We start from the raw sequence: 18,540 nt of genomic DNA, 5'->3' as shown, positions 1-18,540 counted from the left end.
GGGAAATGTTGGTTTCACATTCTGCGGCGTGATGTCGGCACCTAGCTCACGTAACATTGTCAAATGAGCGGACGGTCCATCGCAAGTTAAGGAAACCACCTCTGCACCGATATCATGCAATTTTAGTAGACATTGTGTCACCAAATTCGCCTGTTCCTTCCCCGACAATCCATTTATCATAAAGTATGCTACAGGCACTTTCCAACTGTCATTCAGCTTCCATTCCCCGATTCCGATTCCCCGATCGACGTGGGAGCCCCAGCTCCTTCACTAGCAGACAAGACAGCCGGCTTAACGTTCGCCAGGATGATCAGTCGCCCTGCCCGTGAAATACCAGGATCGGGATTCGTACCAGGACCCTGAACAACTTCCTGCCCTACCTACTGCTACTGCGAAGTGGGAAGGCAATGGCAAACCACCTAGTGCTGTAATTTATACAACCCTCATTTGCAGTTATTGGCATCAGATAGCTAAGGAAAAATAACAACTATTGAACAATAAACTTCCAATTTAGTTGCATGTTCGAGTCCGGTGTATTGTATTACTTGCCCTGATGGATGTGGACGAATGTCACAATCGGCTTCCCAATATGGCCGCCAAGCAACTTCCGCTAGCTTCAGCCGACAGCCGTCATTGGCTCTCCAGTTTATTATATACCTCCGTGATTGAACTGTGCGGTACTGTACAGTGTGCAAGAACCACGGAGGTATATAATAAACTGGAGAGCCAATGACGGCTGTCGGCTGAAGCTAGCGGAAGTTGCTTGGCGGCCATATTGGGAAGCCGATTGTGACATTCGTCCACATCCATCAGGGCAAGTAATACAATACACCGGACTCGAACATGCAACTAAATTGGAAGTTTATTGTTCAATAGTTGTTATTTTTCCTTAGCTATCTGATGCCAATAACTGCAAATGAGGGTTGTATAAATTACAGCACTAGGTGGTTTGCCATTGCCTTCCCACTTCGCAGTAGCAGTAGGTAGGGCAGGAAGTTGTTCAGGGTCCTGGTACGAATCCCGATCCTGGTATTTCACGGGCAGGGCGACTGATCATCCTGGCGAACGTTAAGCCGGCTGTCTTGTCTGCTAGTGAAGGAGCTGGGGCTCCCACGTCGATCGGGGAATCGGAATCGGGGAATGGAAGCTGAATGACAGTTGGAAAGTGCCTGTAGCATACTTTATGATAAATGGATTGTCGGGGAAGGAACAGGCGAATTTGGTGACACAATGTCTACTAAAATTGCATGATATCGGTGCAGAGGTGGTTTCCTTAACTTGCGATGGACCGTCCGCTCATTTGACAATGTTACGTGAGCTAGGTGCCGACATCACGCCGCAGAATGTGAAACCAACATTTCCCCACCCAGCAAATCCCGAAAAGAAAATTTGTGTTGTACTCGATGCATGTCACATGCTTAAACTTGCAAGAAACTGTCTTGGATCCATGAAAATGATGGAGGATGGCAACAAAAAAGTCATCGCGTGGAAATACATCCAGGCACTCTTTGATCTGCAGAAGAGGGAAGGCTTGCGTCTGGGAAATAAGCTCTCCCGGAAACACATCGAGTGGAAGAGCAATGTCATGAAGGTGGACACAGCTGCTCAGACATTGAGCACTAGTGTGGCAGATGCAATTCGGTTTTGCAGGGACACTTTGCAACTATCAGAATTTCAGGGCAGTGAGGCTACCTGCCAATACATTGAAACATTGGACAAACTGTTTGACATTCTAAATTCTCGCAATCCATTGGCACGAAACTACAAGGCACCACTCATGACATCACGAGAAGGACTTTTCCTGCCATTCCTGGATACTGCCTACAGTTACTTGTCCAACATCAAAAACATGAATGGTCAAGTTATGACCAATACGCGTTTGAAAACCCCCTTCATTGGTTTCATGATCTGCATAGAGAGTGTCAAAATTTTGTATTTCACATATGTCAAACCTGCCTCATCTCCCCTGCGATACCTGCTCACGTACAAAATGAGCCAAGACCACATTGAACTTTTCTTTGGAGCGGTCCGCATTGCATGTGGAAGTGGGAATAACCCAACGGCCCGGCAGTTTGTTGCCGCATATAAGCGCCTCTTGATGCGACATGACATCAAGTCTGCAAGTGGGAACTGTTCTGCACAGGACTCAACCAGAATCCTGAATGCGGCTTCCTTCAAGTGCGTTGCAAAGCAGGCTGTGCCTGACGAGAGTCACGACATGTTGGTGGCCAGACGATACGACCTGGAGTTGAGATCGCCGGCAAAAGAGGACCACGACTATGCGGATATTCCAAATTTTGAGCAACTTTCCATCTTTACAGAGTCATGTGTTGGCTATATTGCCGGCTATGTGGTGAGGATGGTGAGGAAGACTCTGAAGTGTAGCCAATGTCTTTCTGCATTGACCAGTAACAACGAAGAATGGCAAACCACACCAATGTACAGCCTGATTGTTACCAAGAACAGGGGTGGCCTCATAGTTCCCTCGCACAGTGTTGTTCGTGTCTGTGAGGCGACTGAACGCTGTGTCAAGAGGCTCCTGGCTGTAAGCAATGGCAAAATGCCTCGTGAAAGTGGGATAAGAGTGGCAATTTCCACTTCTGTCCTTTCTGAGGTCGGTCGGTCTACATTTGCTTCCTTGGATCGGCACATGTTTGACTGTGAGGCAGACAGCAACCATGTGTTTGCTTTAATACATTCTGTATCACAATCATACAGCAAGATACGTTTCCATCATGTTGTGAGAACACTCGATGATGACATGAAGGAAGAGCGCATCAGGAAAAAATATTGCAAACTGGTCCTGTTTGCTCACCAGTGAGGCAACACCAGAGCAAGCTGAAATATAAGAGCGACCTCATCTCTACATGGTGTGGGTGTGTTTTGTGGGTTAACTGTGAATTGTGTGGGTTAACTACATGACAGCGTTTCATGTCATTTATGTGACTGACTCACTGTTGATGTGTTGCTGACCCATGTCAGTGTAGAATAAACTCTGGTTATCATTATATCTGCGTGGTTTCTAACATCTCGGTAATAGAAACATACACATCTTAGTTACAATATAATGACTGAATTAAGTAACATCATATAACATGACAACAAATCAGATCTTTATATTGAGGAATATTATAGAACAAGCCAAAGAATGGCAAACGACGATGTACCTCAATTTTATAGATTTCTAGAAAGCTTTCGACTCCTTGCCCAGAGAAAGTCTGGGTCATAATGAAGAAATACAGCATACCTGGAAAATTAGTGAACCTTGTAAAAGCCCTTTACCAAGACTTTCAATGTAGCGGTCGTCGACCAAGGTGAAACAACAGAATGGTTCAAGGTGAAGACAGGAGTTAAACAGGGGTGTAACATGTCAGGATTCTTATTCCTACTAGTGGGTGATTGGGTCATGAGAAGAACGATAAAGAACACCGAGCGGTAATTTTGGGCACTTTTTTTTCAAACAAGCTCTAAACCATTGGATTCCCCAGGAAAAATGCGTCTAGAACCAACTTCAAACTTAATGAACACCATTTCCTTAAAGAACGGGATTCTGAGCCCGAATATCAGTTCAAATATTAGTATTCTATATTATTAAATAGTCGGCGTCCTAAAATTCGCTCCAGCTGCATCATCAGTGCGCCACGCCTTTGCTTTGACAGGCTTACGATCGCTTCCCAATATGGCCGCCAGACTATTTCCGGTGGCTTCACGGCGGCTAATGCTGCGAGGTGGCCATTGGCTCTCCATATTATATACCTCCGTGGCAAGAACCAAGATTTGCTCATTATGGAGCACAGAGCGAACTCTCCGGGATCGAGGGGCGGCGTCCGATGGAGGAAACCTGCTCAGTCCGGTCGTTCTCTCGGAGATAAGGAGTCTGTTCCCGGTACGCACTGTTTCGTCCCGTGCGGGTCCGTGCTGTGCAATATGTACGTTAATAGTTTATGTGGGAACACCATGTACGATTTTTGAGGCCAGCGCTTTGGCCTGCCTTTTTTATCATAAAAAAAGGTAAAAAAAACCAAACATTTGAACAGTCTTGGACGTGCACCTTGACCCCACGGCCAAGGCACACCATCTATCAAGAGTGTCCCATTAGCATACACATGCACTTCAACCCCAAGGCTGAAGCACATGGTGATGGTCATTCAAAACACATGCATCCTGTCCCCGAAGGACCAGAATCCATGGTCATACAAGTGGTTTTAACACAACGAGTATCACCATGTACGAATATCGGGTTCCCTCTCCGAGCACGACCTTGGATGAGGCGCTAAATTACATCCTTTAAATACGTTTTCCTGCTCCACCTGGTTCTACGTAGATTATAATACAACCTACTCCTCGTGACTTTCAGAACCACGTCTTACATTTTGAGCTACGTAATAACGTCATGACGTTTGCAAATTCTTTCCATCCAGTGCAACATTTTTGTAATTACTAATCACCTCAGTAAATAAATGCGTATTAGTAATTACGCGTCCTCTGACTGTGTAAATCTATATATATAAAACAGTTTGTGTGTGTGTGTGTGTGTGTTGTGTGTGTGTGTGTGTGTGTGTAATGTTACCGATAGACTCCTAAACGGAGAGGCTTACGTGCTTGATATTTGGCATAGACATGGCCATTGAGCCTGGGACGAACATGGCCGAACTCAAAATATTTGACGATCCATATTTTTTATTCATATTTACCTCAGCGCACGAATCAATGGAATCAGAGCAGGTGGGCGCTGATTCGCTCAGAGCGATCACGTGATGACGCTATGAACGCTATGACGCTATGAAACGCTATGAACGCGATGACGCTATGAAAAAAAAAATCGCTATGACGCTATGAACGCGATGACGCTAAGAAAAAAAAATCAAGGGTAATTATGAAACGCTATGAACGATATGACGCTATGAAACGCTATGAAACGCTATGAACGTTATGACGCTATGGCGCTATGAAAAAACAAAATCGCTCGCTTTACCAAGGGGCTCGCTCTCCCCGCCGTTCCCCTCCCCTCCCCCCCTTCCCCTCCCCTCCCCCCCCTCCCCCCCTTCCCCTCCCCTCTCCCCCCCTCCCCCCCTTCCCCTCCCCTCCCCCCCCTCCCCCCCTTCCCCTCCCCCCCCTCCCCCCCTTCCCTCCCCTCCCCCCCCTCCCCCCCTTCCCCTCTCCCTCCCCCCTCCCCCCCTTCCCCTCCCCTCCCCCCCTCCCCCCCTCCCCTCCCCTCCCCCTCCCCTCCCCCCCTTCCCCTCCCCTCCCCCCCCTCCCCCCCTTCCCCTCCCCTCCCCCCCCTCCCCCCCTTCCCCTCCCCTCCCCCCCCCTTCCCCTCCCCTCCCCCCCCTTCCCCTCCCCTCCCCCCCTTCCCTCCTCCCCCCGTTCCCCTCCCCCCGTTCCCCTCCCCTCCCCCCGTTCCCCTCCCCCCGTTCCCCTCCCCTCCCCCCGTTCCCCTCCCCTCCCCTCCCCCCGTTCCCCTCCCCTCCCCTCCCCCTCCCCTCCCCCGCCCGGCAATGCCGGGTACTTCTGCTAGTCTCTTATATTATGGAATTATTTTGTGAATATTCGTCGAATTGTTGGACAGATAACGCAATGACGTAATTACGTAACGGTCAGATCCACATGTCTCGCGGCGTACGAGTTCAATCAGCGTCGATCCGGATCACGTGTCAATTAAATTATTTAAATTCCTTGTCCCTCTCTGTTTTCCTTTCGACGTCTTGGATCGGAATCCACTGATCCATATATTAACGGGATAGTATGCCGAACGTTAATTGGAGGTCCTGAAGCCACCGGAAGCGCTACATCCGCCATACTCGTACCCGACTGCAAAGCCGCAATGAGCCGGCGAAGCCAAAGCCTCTTGCCACTGGCACTATTTTACCCATCACTATGGCATCAGTAGGTTAGGTAGTTGGTAGTAGGTAGCTGTAGTAGGTACCGTACCTAGTTCAAAATGACACCATTTGCATTCTGGATGAGATTAAAATTTATAAAATTTCCTCCTTGATTATAATTCGGTGAATTCCGTCTCAACTTCGGATATTTCCGGCCGTGAAAAACTATCCCCTACGGCCGCGAGATTTCTAAAAAATAATTCTTCGTCAATTTTAGAATATTTGACGCCGTTTTCAGCCTCCGAAACGCGGTACCGGTAATAAGCTTTTTTGAAATATTTTTTCAAATGCTCGAATCTCATTGGTTCCGGTGTTTGGTGAAGATTTTCATTGAAGATAACCAGGGCCTGGGGAACGAGGTTGGTCTTAACGTATTTTAATTACAAATTATAGGTGCATAAGATTGTGAATCAAAAAAAGACGGGTGAAACAAACTCCTATTGAACTTTTTCGCAATTTTTTTATGCATACTTCCGCATCCGGAAGATGGCGGCGTCCATGGAGCGATTTTGTTTTATAAATATTTTTTCAAATGCTCGAATCTCATTGGTTCCGGTGTTTGGTGACGATTTTCGTTGAAGATAACCAGGGCCCGTGTGGGCCCGGGGAACGAGGTTGGTCTTAAAGTATTTTAATTACAAATTAGAGGTGCATAATATTGTGAATCAAACAAAGACGAGTGAAACAAACTCCGATTGAACTTTTTCGCAATTTTTGTGCATACCTCCGCATCCGCAAATGGCGGCCTCCATTGAGCGATTTGGTGCGTCAAAGCTTCGAAATTCTCAAGGGATCCAGCAAAATCTGGCTTTTCAACATAATACGTACGCGTTCATTCACCAACAACGGCTTCGCCGGCTATTACTTCTCCCACCACAGAAAAGTTCCGTTTGCGTCAATGCAAATACTGTACATTACTTGCTTCACGATGCATATTTCCTTTGAAAATTCCACCTTCAGACTTGATTTTTCTTCTTTCTCACGTGATTTTAGTCCATCCATGGTTTGAAAAAAGCATTGTGGTATTCATGAAATGCCATCTTGTGCTGCTTCCGGTTGTAAAAACCACGACTATCATGATAAAAAGAGAAGAGGAATCACATTTCATCGGTAAATGGCATTCACCTTGGTTATGATCCAGCGTGTGGGAGGGAACTCATGAGAGAGCAAATATGGCGGACAGATGGCTTAAAACAAGACCGAATGTCTAACAGCGGCGCAGCCGGGCTTGTAAAATATTATAAACCACAAACACACATTATTAGCTTTTTAAACAGTCGCCAATGCTGCTTGCAACATTAAACAAATACATTTGGAGGAATCCCGACATTTGTGAGGTTTGTCGGGATTCCTCCAAATTTCTTTGTTTTCGTGAGGTACCGCAAGTAGATCATCACGGTAAAACTTTTCGTAAGGTAAATTTTACTTACAGAACTGAGGGAAGATCTACTGTAATCTATATACCCCACAAGATTGGGTTAATAACATGCTATCAAAAAACCGGGGCGAATTCCTTACTTCCTCCGCGGTTGTTGGTACCGCACACCGCTTATCATGTAATCGTGAATAATACACCACTTCAATCCATTAACTTTGTATACACGACATTGGGATTAAAGTGTTGTGGTCATATTTACTGTATTATTATTATTATTATTACGAAAACGATACTACTGAAACGATACACTACTGTATTAAGAAACCTGGGCTTAATTTGTCCGAAACGGCCCGAAGGTGAGGCATGAAGCCTGAGGCCTATACGTACCGTATTGTTGGAAGAGCCGAAGCGCCGATGCTTTCGATATTTGAAGGTCATTTTCACAATCGGTGTGTTTGTGTTTCACACTGAATGAAAAACGTAAAGGCAGAGCATGGCGATTGTGATATATGGCAGGTTCGACGATATGTTCGGCCTGAACGAAATTGGAATAAAAATGCCGGAGTGTGGAGAGTCAGCCACTGTACGGCCTTAATGACATCAGACATAATCACATCACCCTGTCATATGTCCAGATCCTCAGCTCTGATTGGTATACATTTGAGGGTACATACATACACTCACGTGAAAAAGTAAGTACACCCCATGTAAAGTTTTGACTTTTTCAACATATTTCAACATACAGCTACTTGATCTTCATTTCAACAATATTGATAGATAAAGGTGATATAATACAACAAATATCATGAAACATTTACATTTTGTAGTCCATTGTATAATCTAAAGCAAACATAAATGCAAATTTCGCATGTGGAAAAAGTAAGTACACCCTACATTTATCACTACTTCAAATACCTAAAATTAGAATCAGGTGTGCCAGCTCAGGTGCAAATGATTAGAACATCGTTAGAGAGGATCTTGGAGGAACCTGTCTTATTTAAACCTCAGACATTTAGTTTGGTTTGCTCTCTGTTGGTGAAGTGTGCGGCGTCACCGTGCCGAGATCAAAAGAGCTCTCTGAGGCCTTCAGAAATAAGGTTATAGATGCCTACAAGTCTGGGAAGGAATTTAAAAAGATCTCCAAACAATTTGAAATCAATCATTCGACTGTCCGGAAGATCATCGACAAGGGGAGAAGATTCCAAACAACTGCCAACTTGTTCAGGCCAGGCCGCCCCAGCAAGTTCAGCCCGAGAGCAGACTGCAAGATGCTGAAAGAAGTCTCTAAGAACCCCAGAATGTCATCACGGGACCTACAGGTAGCTCTTGCCACTGTTGATGTCAAAGTGCACGAGTCTACCATTAGAAAGAGGCTGCACAAATTTGATCTACATGGGAGGTGTGCCAGGAGGAAACCTTTGCTCTCCACAAAGAACATTAGGGCAAGACTAAAGTTTGCCAATGAACACCAAGGCAAAGACCAGCACTTCTGGAACAATGTGCTCTGGACAGATGAGTCAAAGGTAGAGCTATTTGGCCACAGTACCAGAAGACATGTTTGGCGAAAACCAAAGACAGCATTTGACCACAAGAACCTGATACAAACTGTGAAGCATGGTGGTGGAAATATTATAGATTGGGGCAGCTTTGCTGCATCAGGGCCTGGGCAGCTCACCATCATAGAATCCACTATGAATTCTTCATTGTACCAGAGGGTGCTTGAGGATAATGTGAGGCCATCTGTCGGGAGGTTGAAGCTCAACCGAAGGTGGACCTTGCAACATGACAATGACCCTAAACATACCAGTAAATCCACCAAGGAATGGCTGAAAAGAAAGAAATGGAGGGCTCTGGAATGGCCAAGTCAAAGCCCGGATTTAAATCCCATCGAGATGTTGTGGGGGGATTTGAAACAAGCTGTGCATGCAAGAAACCCCTCAAACATCGCACAGCTGAAAGAATTCTGCATGGAGGAGTGGGCAAAAATCTCTCCCAGTCGATGTCAGAGACTGGTAGACAGCCTACTTGAGGTTGTTTCTGCCAAAGGGGGCAATACCACCTATTAGAGCCAAGGGTGTACTTACTTTTTCCACATGTGAAATTTGCATTCATGTTTATTTAAATTATACAATGGACTACAAAATGTCAATGTTTCATGATATTTGTTATATTATATCACCTTTATCGATCAATATTGTTGAAATATCAGAGCTGTCTCCCTTGACATATCACGTGCCTTCAATACGGTCTGGCACCCAGCTCTGCTCACCAAACTCTCCTCCTATGGTATCCATGGAAATCTCCATGCATGGCTTGCGGACTTCCTCTCTGGTCGTAGTCAACGTGTGGCCCTGAATGGATTTCTCTCATCTCCCCTTCCCGTACAGGCTGGAGTTCCCCAAGGCAGTGTGCTGGGCCCTGTGCTTTTTCTGGTCTTTATCAATGATCTCTCCGACTCTCTGGAAAATCCTCTGTATCTCTTTGCTGATGACTCCACTCTCTGCCGCTCCATTCCTCTTCCCTCAGATCGGCAGTCTGCAGCCTCCTCACTCTCTGAAGACCTGGACAAAATCACAGACTGGTCAAACATGTGGAACATGTCTTTCAATCCTGACAAATCTCACACTCTTACTATGTCTCTCCGAAAAGATCGACTGGACAACCCTCCCATCTACTTTCTCAACAATCCTCTCCAAGAAGTTCTGTCGCTCAAGCTTTTGGGTCTCACCATCTGCCATGATATTTCTTGGGAAAACCACATTTCCAAGCTGGCCTCCAAAGCCAGTCGCCGACTGGGCACCCTCCGTCGTGCGAAGTCCTTCCTAGGCACACCTGAGCTCCTCACCACATACAAGGCTTTCATCCGCAGCTCAATGGAATACTGTTCTCCCCTATGGGCTGGTGCTCCTGCCTCACACCTGGCTCGGCTTCACGCTGTTGAATCCAAAGCTTTCAGAATCATTGGAATCTCCCGCGATGAAGCTATCTCTGAGGGCCTTTCACTCACTCACCGCAGGCAGGTAGGTGGTCTTTCTGTCTTCTACCGACTCCTCTCCGGCCTTGCTCCCCCAGCTCTCTCCGTGCTCTGTCCCCCAAATATTCCTACAGGTCGCACAAGATCTGCCAGCCACCCTCTGATGGTTAAACTGCCGAAATCTCGGCTCTCTGCTCACCTTCACTCTTTCATTCCTCTTTTCTCCCGCCTCTGGAACAAACTCCCACACTCACTTCAATCACACTCCTCCCTCCAGGTCTTCAAAACAGCTGTTCACCACCATCTCTTATCTTCCCCCATCCAAAACCTTGATCTTTTCTACCCCCACTAATTCACCCCAGATCCACCTTGTTTGAAATTCCAACTTCTTTCCTGGAAGTCTTGGCAGTGTCCATATGTTTTATACCTCTCCCACCCCCCCCCCCTTCCCATGCCTCCCCCCCAAAGCCCTCTCCCTCCCACAGTTCTCTCGATGTCTCCATGTCTCTCGGTCCCTGCTCTCAAATGTTGTGTTTGTGTCCTTCCCCCTCTCTCCCCATCTTGTCTACCGCTCCCGATGTTATTTGTTTTGTGTGTCTGTTTGTCTTTCTGTGTGATTAATGTTCGCTCTTTCACGAGCCTCGATCTTGTATACAAAAAAAAAAAAAAAAAAAAAAAAAAAAAAAAACAGGGCTGATGATCGTGGCGCTAGCTCCTGTGTCCACTACGGCGTCTACCCCCACGCCAGCAATTTTGCACCGAATTGAGGCTACCTGTACCAATTTGGCCACAATTAATTACCTGTCGCGTCAATGAGGGCTCTCCACCATCCCCTATTGCCGAACACCGCCCTGCATGCTCGGCACCTTCTAGTTTCCCGGGCCCTGGGGGGGGGGGGGGGGGAACCTCACCCCCCTGAATGTCCGAATTATAGCACCTCACCTGGTAAGGTGCCTGCCTCCGGAATTCCAAATTCCCCCCCCTGAATGTCCGAATTGGTGTACTTTGTCGTGGCCTACCGGGTGCCACCGCCGGAGCCACCTGCCATAGTCCACGTCCCGCCAGACGCTGGTCCACCAGCCTCCGGACCATGCTCTCCAGGTCAGGGCCCCCTCCGGGGGCCGCCACCCGTCACGGGCCCTACCTGACGCACCGCCACTGCATGGCGCTCGCCTCTCCGGGCCAGGGGCCTCGCTGCTTACCAAACGGGCTGCAGCGTCGGCCGCCTGGCTCAAGGTCTGCGGGCGCCACATGGCGAGCTGTTGTCGGAGCTCCGGATCCAGAAAAGCCTGGATAAAGTGATCCAGCGCCAGGCTTTCCTGGGAGGCTGCCGCCATATCCGCGTGTGCAATCCCGACTGCGCGGCGAATGTCATGGGCAAGTTCCCCGATGGTCTCCTGGGGCTTGCGTTTTCGCTGAGCTTTAACAAGCTCGCTTTGCTGTTCAATGCCGAAACGATTAATTAAGGCTGCGCGGAGGGTTGGCAAGGTGAGAGCACCCGGTGGTAAAGCCGTCAGCACCTCCACCGCCGCGCCGCGCATTGCCCCCACAAGGTGTACTCCACCTTCGTCGGGATTCCAACCGTTGCCTCGACATACATATTCAAACTGCACCAGGTACGCCGTCAGATCACTCTTGCCGTCATACGGCGCGAGTGGGACCTTGTGGGTGTCCGAAGGCCGGACCCCGTGTGTCGCTCCTTGCGGGGATAGCGCGGGGCCGAACCGTTCGGGCCCCCACAGTACACTATTCCCGGGGGGCTCTCGTGCATCCCCCGTCCCTCTGAACACTACCCCTGTCGGTGTCGATGCCTGGGTCGCACCTCCGCAACCCGCTACCCACTCCATACCCGCACACCCTTGCTCACCAATACCTCTCGCACTCCCCATGGTCGGACATCCTTGCACGCATCCTCTTTCCAAGCACTCTGCACCAGTCGCACACCTCACCAGTGGCCTCTCACGAACTCCCGGGTCTAGACCAACACCCAAGCTCACTGAATCTCTCCTCACACCATATACATTTCCGAGCATATCTCCACTCACCTCGGCGCCTCTTCTCCTTCGCTCCTGTCACTCTCCCACTGTCACCTGTAAATTTTTTATTTGGTCAGTAAGCACAGCATCACGACTTGAGCACAGACCTTGCACCAATTCCATCACCTCCTCCTTTATCTCTTTCTTAGTCTCCCTCCGTCTCTTCTTAATTTCACACACCCCCTCTTCCACTTCCTCTAACTTCTGCTTCACCTCGTTTATTTCCCAGTGCGCCCCCTCAATTTCTTCCTCAAATGCTACCTTGGTCGTCTCAATGTGCTTCCTCACTTCTCGTTCTTTCGTCTCCATTGTCTCTACCACCTCCTCTAACCTCTTCGTCAGTCCCTCATGTACCGTATGACATTCTTTCTTGGTCGCCATTAATTCCTTCTTTATCTCTTTTTGCGTTGCTTTCAATCCCCCTATTACGGCTGTGTTCTTTTCCACCTGCTCCCCTAACTCCTTTTGTCCCACTGTCAGCTGCTCTACTCCTCGCGTCAGGTCTTCTATGCCCCCCTGTAACCTAGCCGTGCTGTTCCTCACCTCTTTCTCCATGCGCTCCTCACCTTGTCGTGTACTCGCGCGACCTCTTCAGCCACTCCGCACCTTATATCCTCCCCCATCTCTCCCATCTCTCTGGTACATGCTGCCCTCATCTGCTCCAAATCATTCCTTTGGGCATCCAATTTACTTTCCAACCCGTTTTTTACCTCCTCTATTTGATCCCCCATCTGTTTAATTTCCCGGGCGGATTGCTCCCCTATTTCCCTTAATTTGCCTTCCATATTGTTTTCTAACCCCTCTAACCCATTCTTCACCCCTTCCATTTGGTTCTCCTGGGTGGCCATTCTATTTTCCAACCCTGTTATAACCCATCCTTCATTTCCCCAATTTGGTTACCCACGCCCCCTAATTTGACTTCTAGCCCCCCAATTTGGCTTTCTAATCGCTCCCCCATTCTACTTTCCATTCCCTCACTATCAGCCCTCATTTCTCCCATCTCTTTCCTTACTCCCCCAATTTGGCTTCCCATATCATTTCTCAATTCCCCAATTTGGTTTTCGAATCCCTCAAATTAACTGTCTAACTTCCCAATTTGGTCACTGGTACCCCTTGCTTCGTATCTCATTGCTCCAATTTGGCCTCCCAATCGCTCACGATCAGCCCTCATTCTGTTTTCCATTCCCTCATTTCTTTTCAGGCTATCCTCCGTTTTGACCATGAAGGCCCTCATTTGCACCATGAATAGGCCCCAGTCCATCGGTGCCGCGGGCTCTGCCGTCGTGACCATGTGTGAGGCGCCATTTTGTGCTCCTGCAACCTCGTGCGAGGCGCCGCCACCTTGTGCGCCTGCAACCCCCACTACAGCACCTTCTTCAACCTCCTCCTCAATCTCCCCAATCTCCTCCCTGGGGTCCTGGGTCGCCTCTACCTCCTCATTCTCCCCTACCGGCACCCGATCGCCTTGATCATCCATGGCACGATTTAATTTGGATGTTAAACAAAATTTCGGCCGCTCCTAATTTTGACCAAATTTTTAAGATGGGTTTAAATTTGGTTCGGGTCCAATCCCACTCCTGACACCAATTGTTACAGATCTCGGTTACGCCGCTCCCCTTACCGAGGGGGGGGGGGGGGTTGAATCCCCTCGTCTTTTAAGCTGGCCGTCCGAGTCCTGGAACTATCCCGCTCCTTTGCAGGATGAGATTGGCCAGGGTGATTGGTCAAGGATTTCCCAAATACCTTCACGAATCTCCCCGCAAAGCAGGGAAATGAGTCCCTGCTCGAACCGCGGATGTGATGGTAATTGCCAAGCGGTTTAGCAATCCACGATCCGAGCCGTTAGCAAATGGACTAACCCGATTATAGCGGTTGGCCAAATCGCGCCACAGGTACTCAATTGGGAAGGGACTAAAGCGATCGGGGGAAGAAGAAACCAAAGTAAAGGAATAACAAATATTTATTAATTATGTACACGAAATGAAGAGGAAACGAAAGAAAGGCATTTACAAGGAGAGGAAGAAGCAGGTACACAGGGCAGCCTTAAAACAGTCATATTATCATACGCCCCAAACAGAACAAACAGACTCACACGAATAGGGACTGGCAGGAAGGAATGGCTGGAAGGAGGAGAAGGTCCAAGCCGATGGCAGGGCAGGAAGGTCCTGGCAAATGCACAGCGTCGAGGTCCGCTCCGGTCCACGCTCCATGCTTGAGGCGAAACCCGGCGGCAGCTGCACGTATGGTTTCACGCGGTCGGCCAATGTGAATATATGGCGATATTGTCGTTGTCAACAGACCCACTCTCCTGCCTTACGATTCAACGTGTTCTCCTCTGGTACCTTGCACTTCGGACCTTCGCACTCATCTCTCCTCTCACTCATCTGCTGATGCACTCATCTCTCCTCTGGTGAAACAGCCCCTAGTAGCCGCTTTTTTAGGGCGTTCTCGTATCCAGCCGCCGGCTCCGATGACGCGCCTACCGGTCGGCTCACCTCGGCCCCGGTTGGCCGGTGAGGGCTCGCTGGCTCCACCTCTGATGGTGAGTTGACGTGCCACACCTTGTTCTTGTGTCCCGCCCCCTTTTTCCTTGGCCTGAGACCGCATGTTCAATGGCGGCTTGGGGCCATCAAACGAGCCAAGACAAGGGGCAGCGAACGCTGCCCTACTGCGACTGCACCTTGAAGAGCGGGAGATGATTGGGGAAATTGAAGGGGCCTATCTTATTTGATTAATGCAACGCAGATTCAACTATTGGGAACAGATCCTTAACTAAAACACATAATAATGAGATAACTACAGAGAGGTCCTATGGTGCTCTACGTGTTGTACATGGACTAACTCGGGTGCGATCTTTAATAAAGCCAAATAATGGGGATATTTACAGGGGATCATTTATAAGGGAACATTTCCGAAAATTTACAAAGTGAAGGTTCTAAAAACCGTAACAGTATCTTCTCTATTTCTGATGAGATGAACGATGATTTTCTTTTGACTTGCTGGCCCCACATCACCCGAAGAATATTACATCATATACAGTCACGTGAAAAAGTAAGTACACCCCATTTAAAGTTTTGACTTTTTCAACATATTTCAACATACAGCTATTTGATCTTCATTTCAACAATATTGACAGATAAAGGTGACATAATATAACACATATCATGAAACATTTACATTTTGTAGTCCATTGTGTAATTTAAATAAACATAAATGCAAATTTTGCATGTGGAAAAAGTAAGTACACCCTTGGCTCTAATAGGTGATATTGCCCCCTTTGGCAGAAACAACCTTAAGTAGGCGTTTCTTATAACTGTCTACCAGTCTCTGACATCGACTGGGAAAATTTTTGCCCACAACTCCATGCAGAATTCTTTCAGCTGTGCGATGTTTGAGGGGTTTCTTGCATGCACAGCTCGTTTCAAATCCCCCCACAACATCTTGATGGGATATAGATCCGGGCTTTGACTTGGCCATTCCAGAACCCTCCATTTCTTTCTTTTCAGCCATTACTTGATGGATTTACTGGTATGTTTCGGGCCATTGTCATGTTGCAAGGTCCACCTTCGGTTGAGCTTCAACTTTCCGAAAGATGACCTCACATTATCCTCAAGCCCCCTCTGGTACAATCAAGAATTCATCGTGGATTCTATGATGGTGAGCTGCCCAGGCACTGATGCAGCAAAGCTGCCCCAAACCATAATATTTGCTCCACCATGCTTTACAGTTGGTGTCAGGTTATTGTGGTCAAATGCTGCCTTTGGTTTTCGCCAAACATGTCTTCTGGTACTGTGGCCAAATAGCTCTACCTTTGACTCATCTGTCCAGGGCACATTGTTCCCGAAGTGCTGGTCTTTGCCGAGGTGTTCATTGGCAAACTTTAGTCTTGCCCTGATGTTCTTTCTGGACAGCAAAGGTTTCCACCTGGCACACCTCCCATGTAGATCAAATTTGTGCAGGCTCTTTCTAATGGTAGACTCGTGCACTTTGACATCAACAGTGGCAAGAGCTACCTGTAGGTCCCGTGATGACATTCTGGGGTTTTTAGAGACTTCTTTCAGCATCTTGCGGTCTGCTCTCGGGCTGAACTTGCTGGGGCGGCCTGGCCTGAACAAGTTGACAGTTGTTTGGAATCTTCTCCACTTGTAGATGATCTTCCGGACAGTCAAATGATTGATTTCAAATTGTTTGGAGATCTTTTTAAATCCCTTCCCAGACTCGTAGGCATCTATAACCTTCTTTCTGAAGGCCCCAGAGAGCTCTTTTGATCTATGCATGGTGACGCCACACACCTCAACAACAAAGAGCAAACCAAACTAAATGTCTGAGGTTTAAATAAGACAGGTTCCTCCAAGAGCCTCTCTAACGATGTTCTAATCATTTACACCTGAGCTGGTGCACCTGATTCTAATTTTAGGTGTTTGAAGTGGTGATAAATGTAGGGGTGTACTTACTTTTTCCACATGTGAAATTTGCATTGATGTTTATTTAAATTATTCAATGGACTACAAAATGTAAATGTTTCATGATATTTGTTGTATTATATCACCTCTATCCATCAATATTGTTGAAATGAAGATCAAATAGCTGTATGTTTTAATATGTTGAAAGTCAAAACTTTACATGGGGTCACTTAATTTTTCACGTGACTGTATGTGATTACAATGTACAAATAATGTGTAATCTGTGAGAGGTGATGGTTGTATGTCAGAAATCTCACCAAAAATAATGGGAAAACCCCCCTGATGCAAAGTTGAGGGGGCTTCTTCATTCCTACCATTGTTTTTTCTTTTCCTTTTTTTACCCAATTAATACTTTACTGCCCATCATTGCCCCCCATCCCCTTCTACTCCCTCATCCCTTGTACCTCAATGTTTTGTCCTTCTTCCAATTCCTACCACTCGACTAGATTCACTTGTGGTGTGTTGACGTGATGGTTTAACCATTCCCCTTTTATCTACCATCTATGTGAAGTAGTTCCTTTGTTGCATTTATCTCCAACGTTGACTTCAGTATAAACAGATATAATAATTGTACATCACCACACACCAATATCGTATGTTTTACTCATTTTCCCACATTGTAACTGAGATGTTAGAATATGATCTCTTGTCTTCTCTTTCAGGTTGCTTTGAAGAAGGCAAGATCTTTGGTATTTTCAATACAAGTAAGTTTGTGTTTGTATGGAGATAGTGGTTTTTAACTGTAGAACGAGCAACAGTTTAACTTACCCCTGAACTCTCCTGGTAGAACCTTTATCTGTGATACATTGTTGTCTCTTGGCTCCTGAGGCTGTGCGTCTCTGTGTGTGATTTACAATCTTGTGTTTTTAACTCAACTGGACTATGTCCAGCTGAGTTTTTATCGACACCCAGTGTCCGTCGTCCATCGTCCATCTGTCGTCTGTCTGTCTGTCATCTGGAAACAATTCGACGTCTACGCTCTAAAAGTCACAAATATTGATTGAATTTTATGAAACTTGTGATGCAGCATCTTTAAGACATAAACTAGTTTGGGATTGCATTTGGGCGTTGCACGCCCAAAAATGGGTGCGGCAGTACGGCCATTTTGAAAATCAATTTTTGTCTTATATTTTTAGCACATTTAAACGATATAGCTTGTGGTTCTATTGTGCATATTCTAACCATATTGATATAGACCATTTGAGTTCAGGTTCCATGGAACCTCTCTAGTTTTGGGATGGGGTGACTTAACCTTAATCCAGCTTAAAGAAGCAATTTGTATAATTTTCTCTTTCCCTTTTCTCTTTTTTTTTTTTTTTTTTTTTTGCAGATCTGTCGTGTAGCTTCGATGATGAAGACGCTAAATCACCCAAACATTAGTAAGTATGGATTTCACTCAAACTTCAAATGAAGTATAGTCAGGGCCCTTAGGGATATTTTGGTTCAAATTCTTCCAAAAGCATCAAATTTGGCGCAGATGTTGCCCATGCCATACTCTTTCGATTTTTGACGGGCGCCAAGGGCGGTATGATCTGGGGACCATACCGGTCCATCCCGCCATGTCACCTGACCTATTACGTCATAATTAGGATATGCATCCAATCACATGGCGTACTATAAGTGGTCAAAGTTCAAAATGAATCGATCGAAAAATGAAGGCAGGGATCCATTTTTAAGGTTTTCATAAAATCCAATATGGCCGCCAGGTCACATGACCTATGACGTCATATTTATGACATGTATACAATCATGTATACATGAACCCGGATCATGATCGCACAAAAATTAAACACAAGGATATGGCATA

At 46.9% G+C, this 18,540-nt stretch overlaps 1 protein-coding gene across 5 annotated transcripts in view; it reads left to right on the top strand.

Moving 5' to 3' along the window:
- The window catches only part of LOC137423447 (serine/threonine-protein kinase MARK2), a 136,245-nt gene that overhangs the window by 22,615 nt on the left and 95,090 nt on the right, over positions 1-18,540 (top strand). For 3 of the 5 annotated variants that reach the window (XM_068110630.2, XM_068110635.2, XM_068110629.2), the window contains one exon: positions 17,396-17,437. In XM_068110630.2, the coding sequence (XP_067966731.1) occupies positions 17,396-17,437 (42 nt within the window). Of the gene's footprint in view, positions 1-17,395; positions 17,438-18,063; positions 18,113-18,540 lie in introns of all 5 variants that reach the window. The other 2 variants (XM_068110634.2, XM_078774160.1) reach the window with 1 other exon arrangement.

Source organism: Myxine glutinosa, chromosome 3 (assembly GCF_964187855.1).
Source record: "Myxine glutinosa chromosome 3, kmMyxGlut1.1, whole genome shotgun sequence".
NCBI lineage: Eukaryota > Metazoa > Chordata > Myxini > Myxiniformes > Myxinidae > Myxine > Myxine glutinosa.
This window is presented reverse-complemented; position numbering and strand designations above follow the sequence as displayed.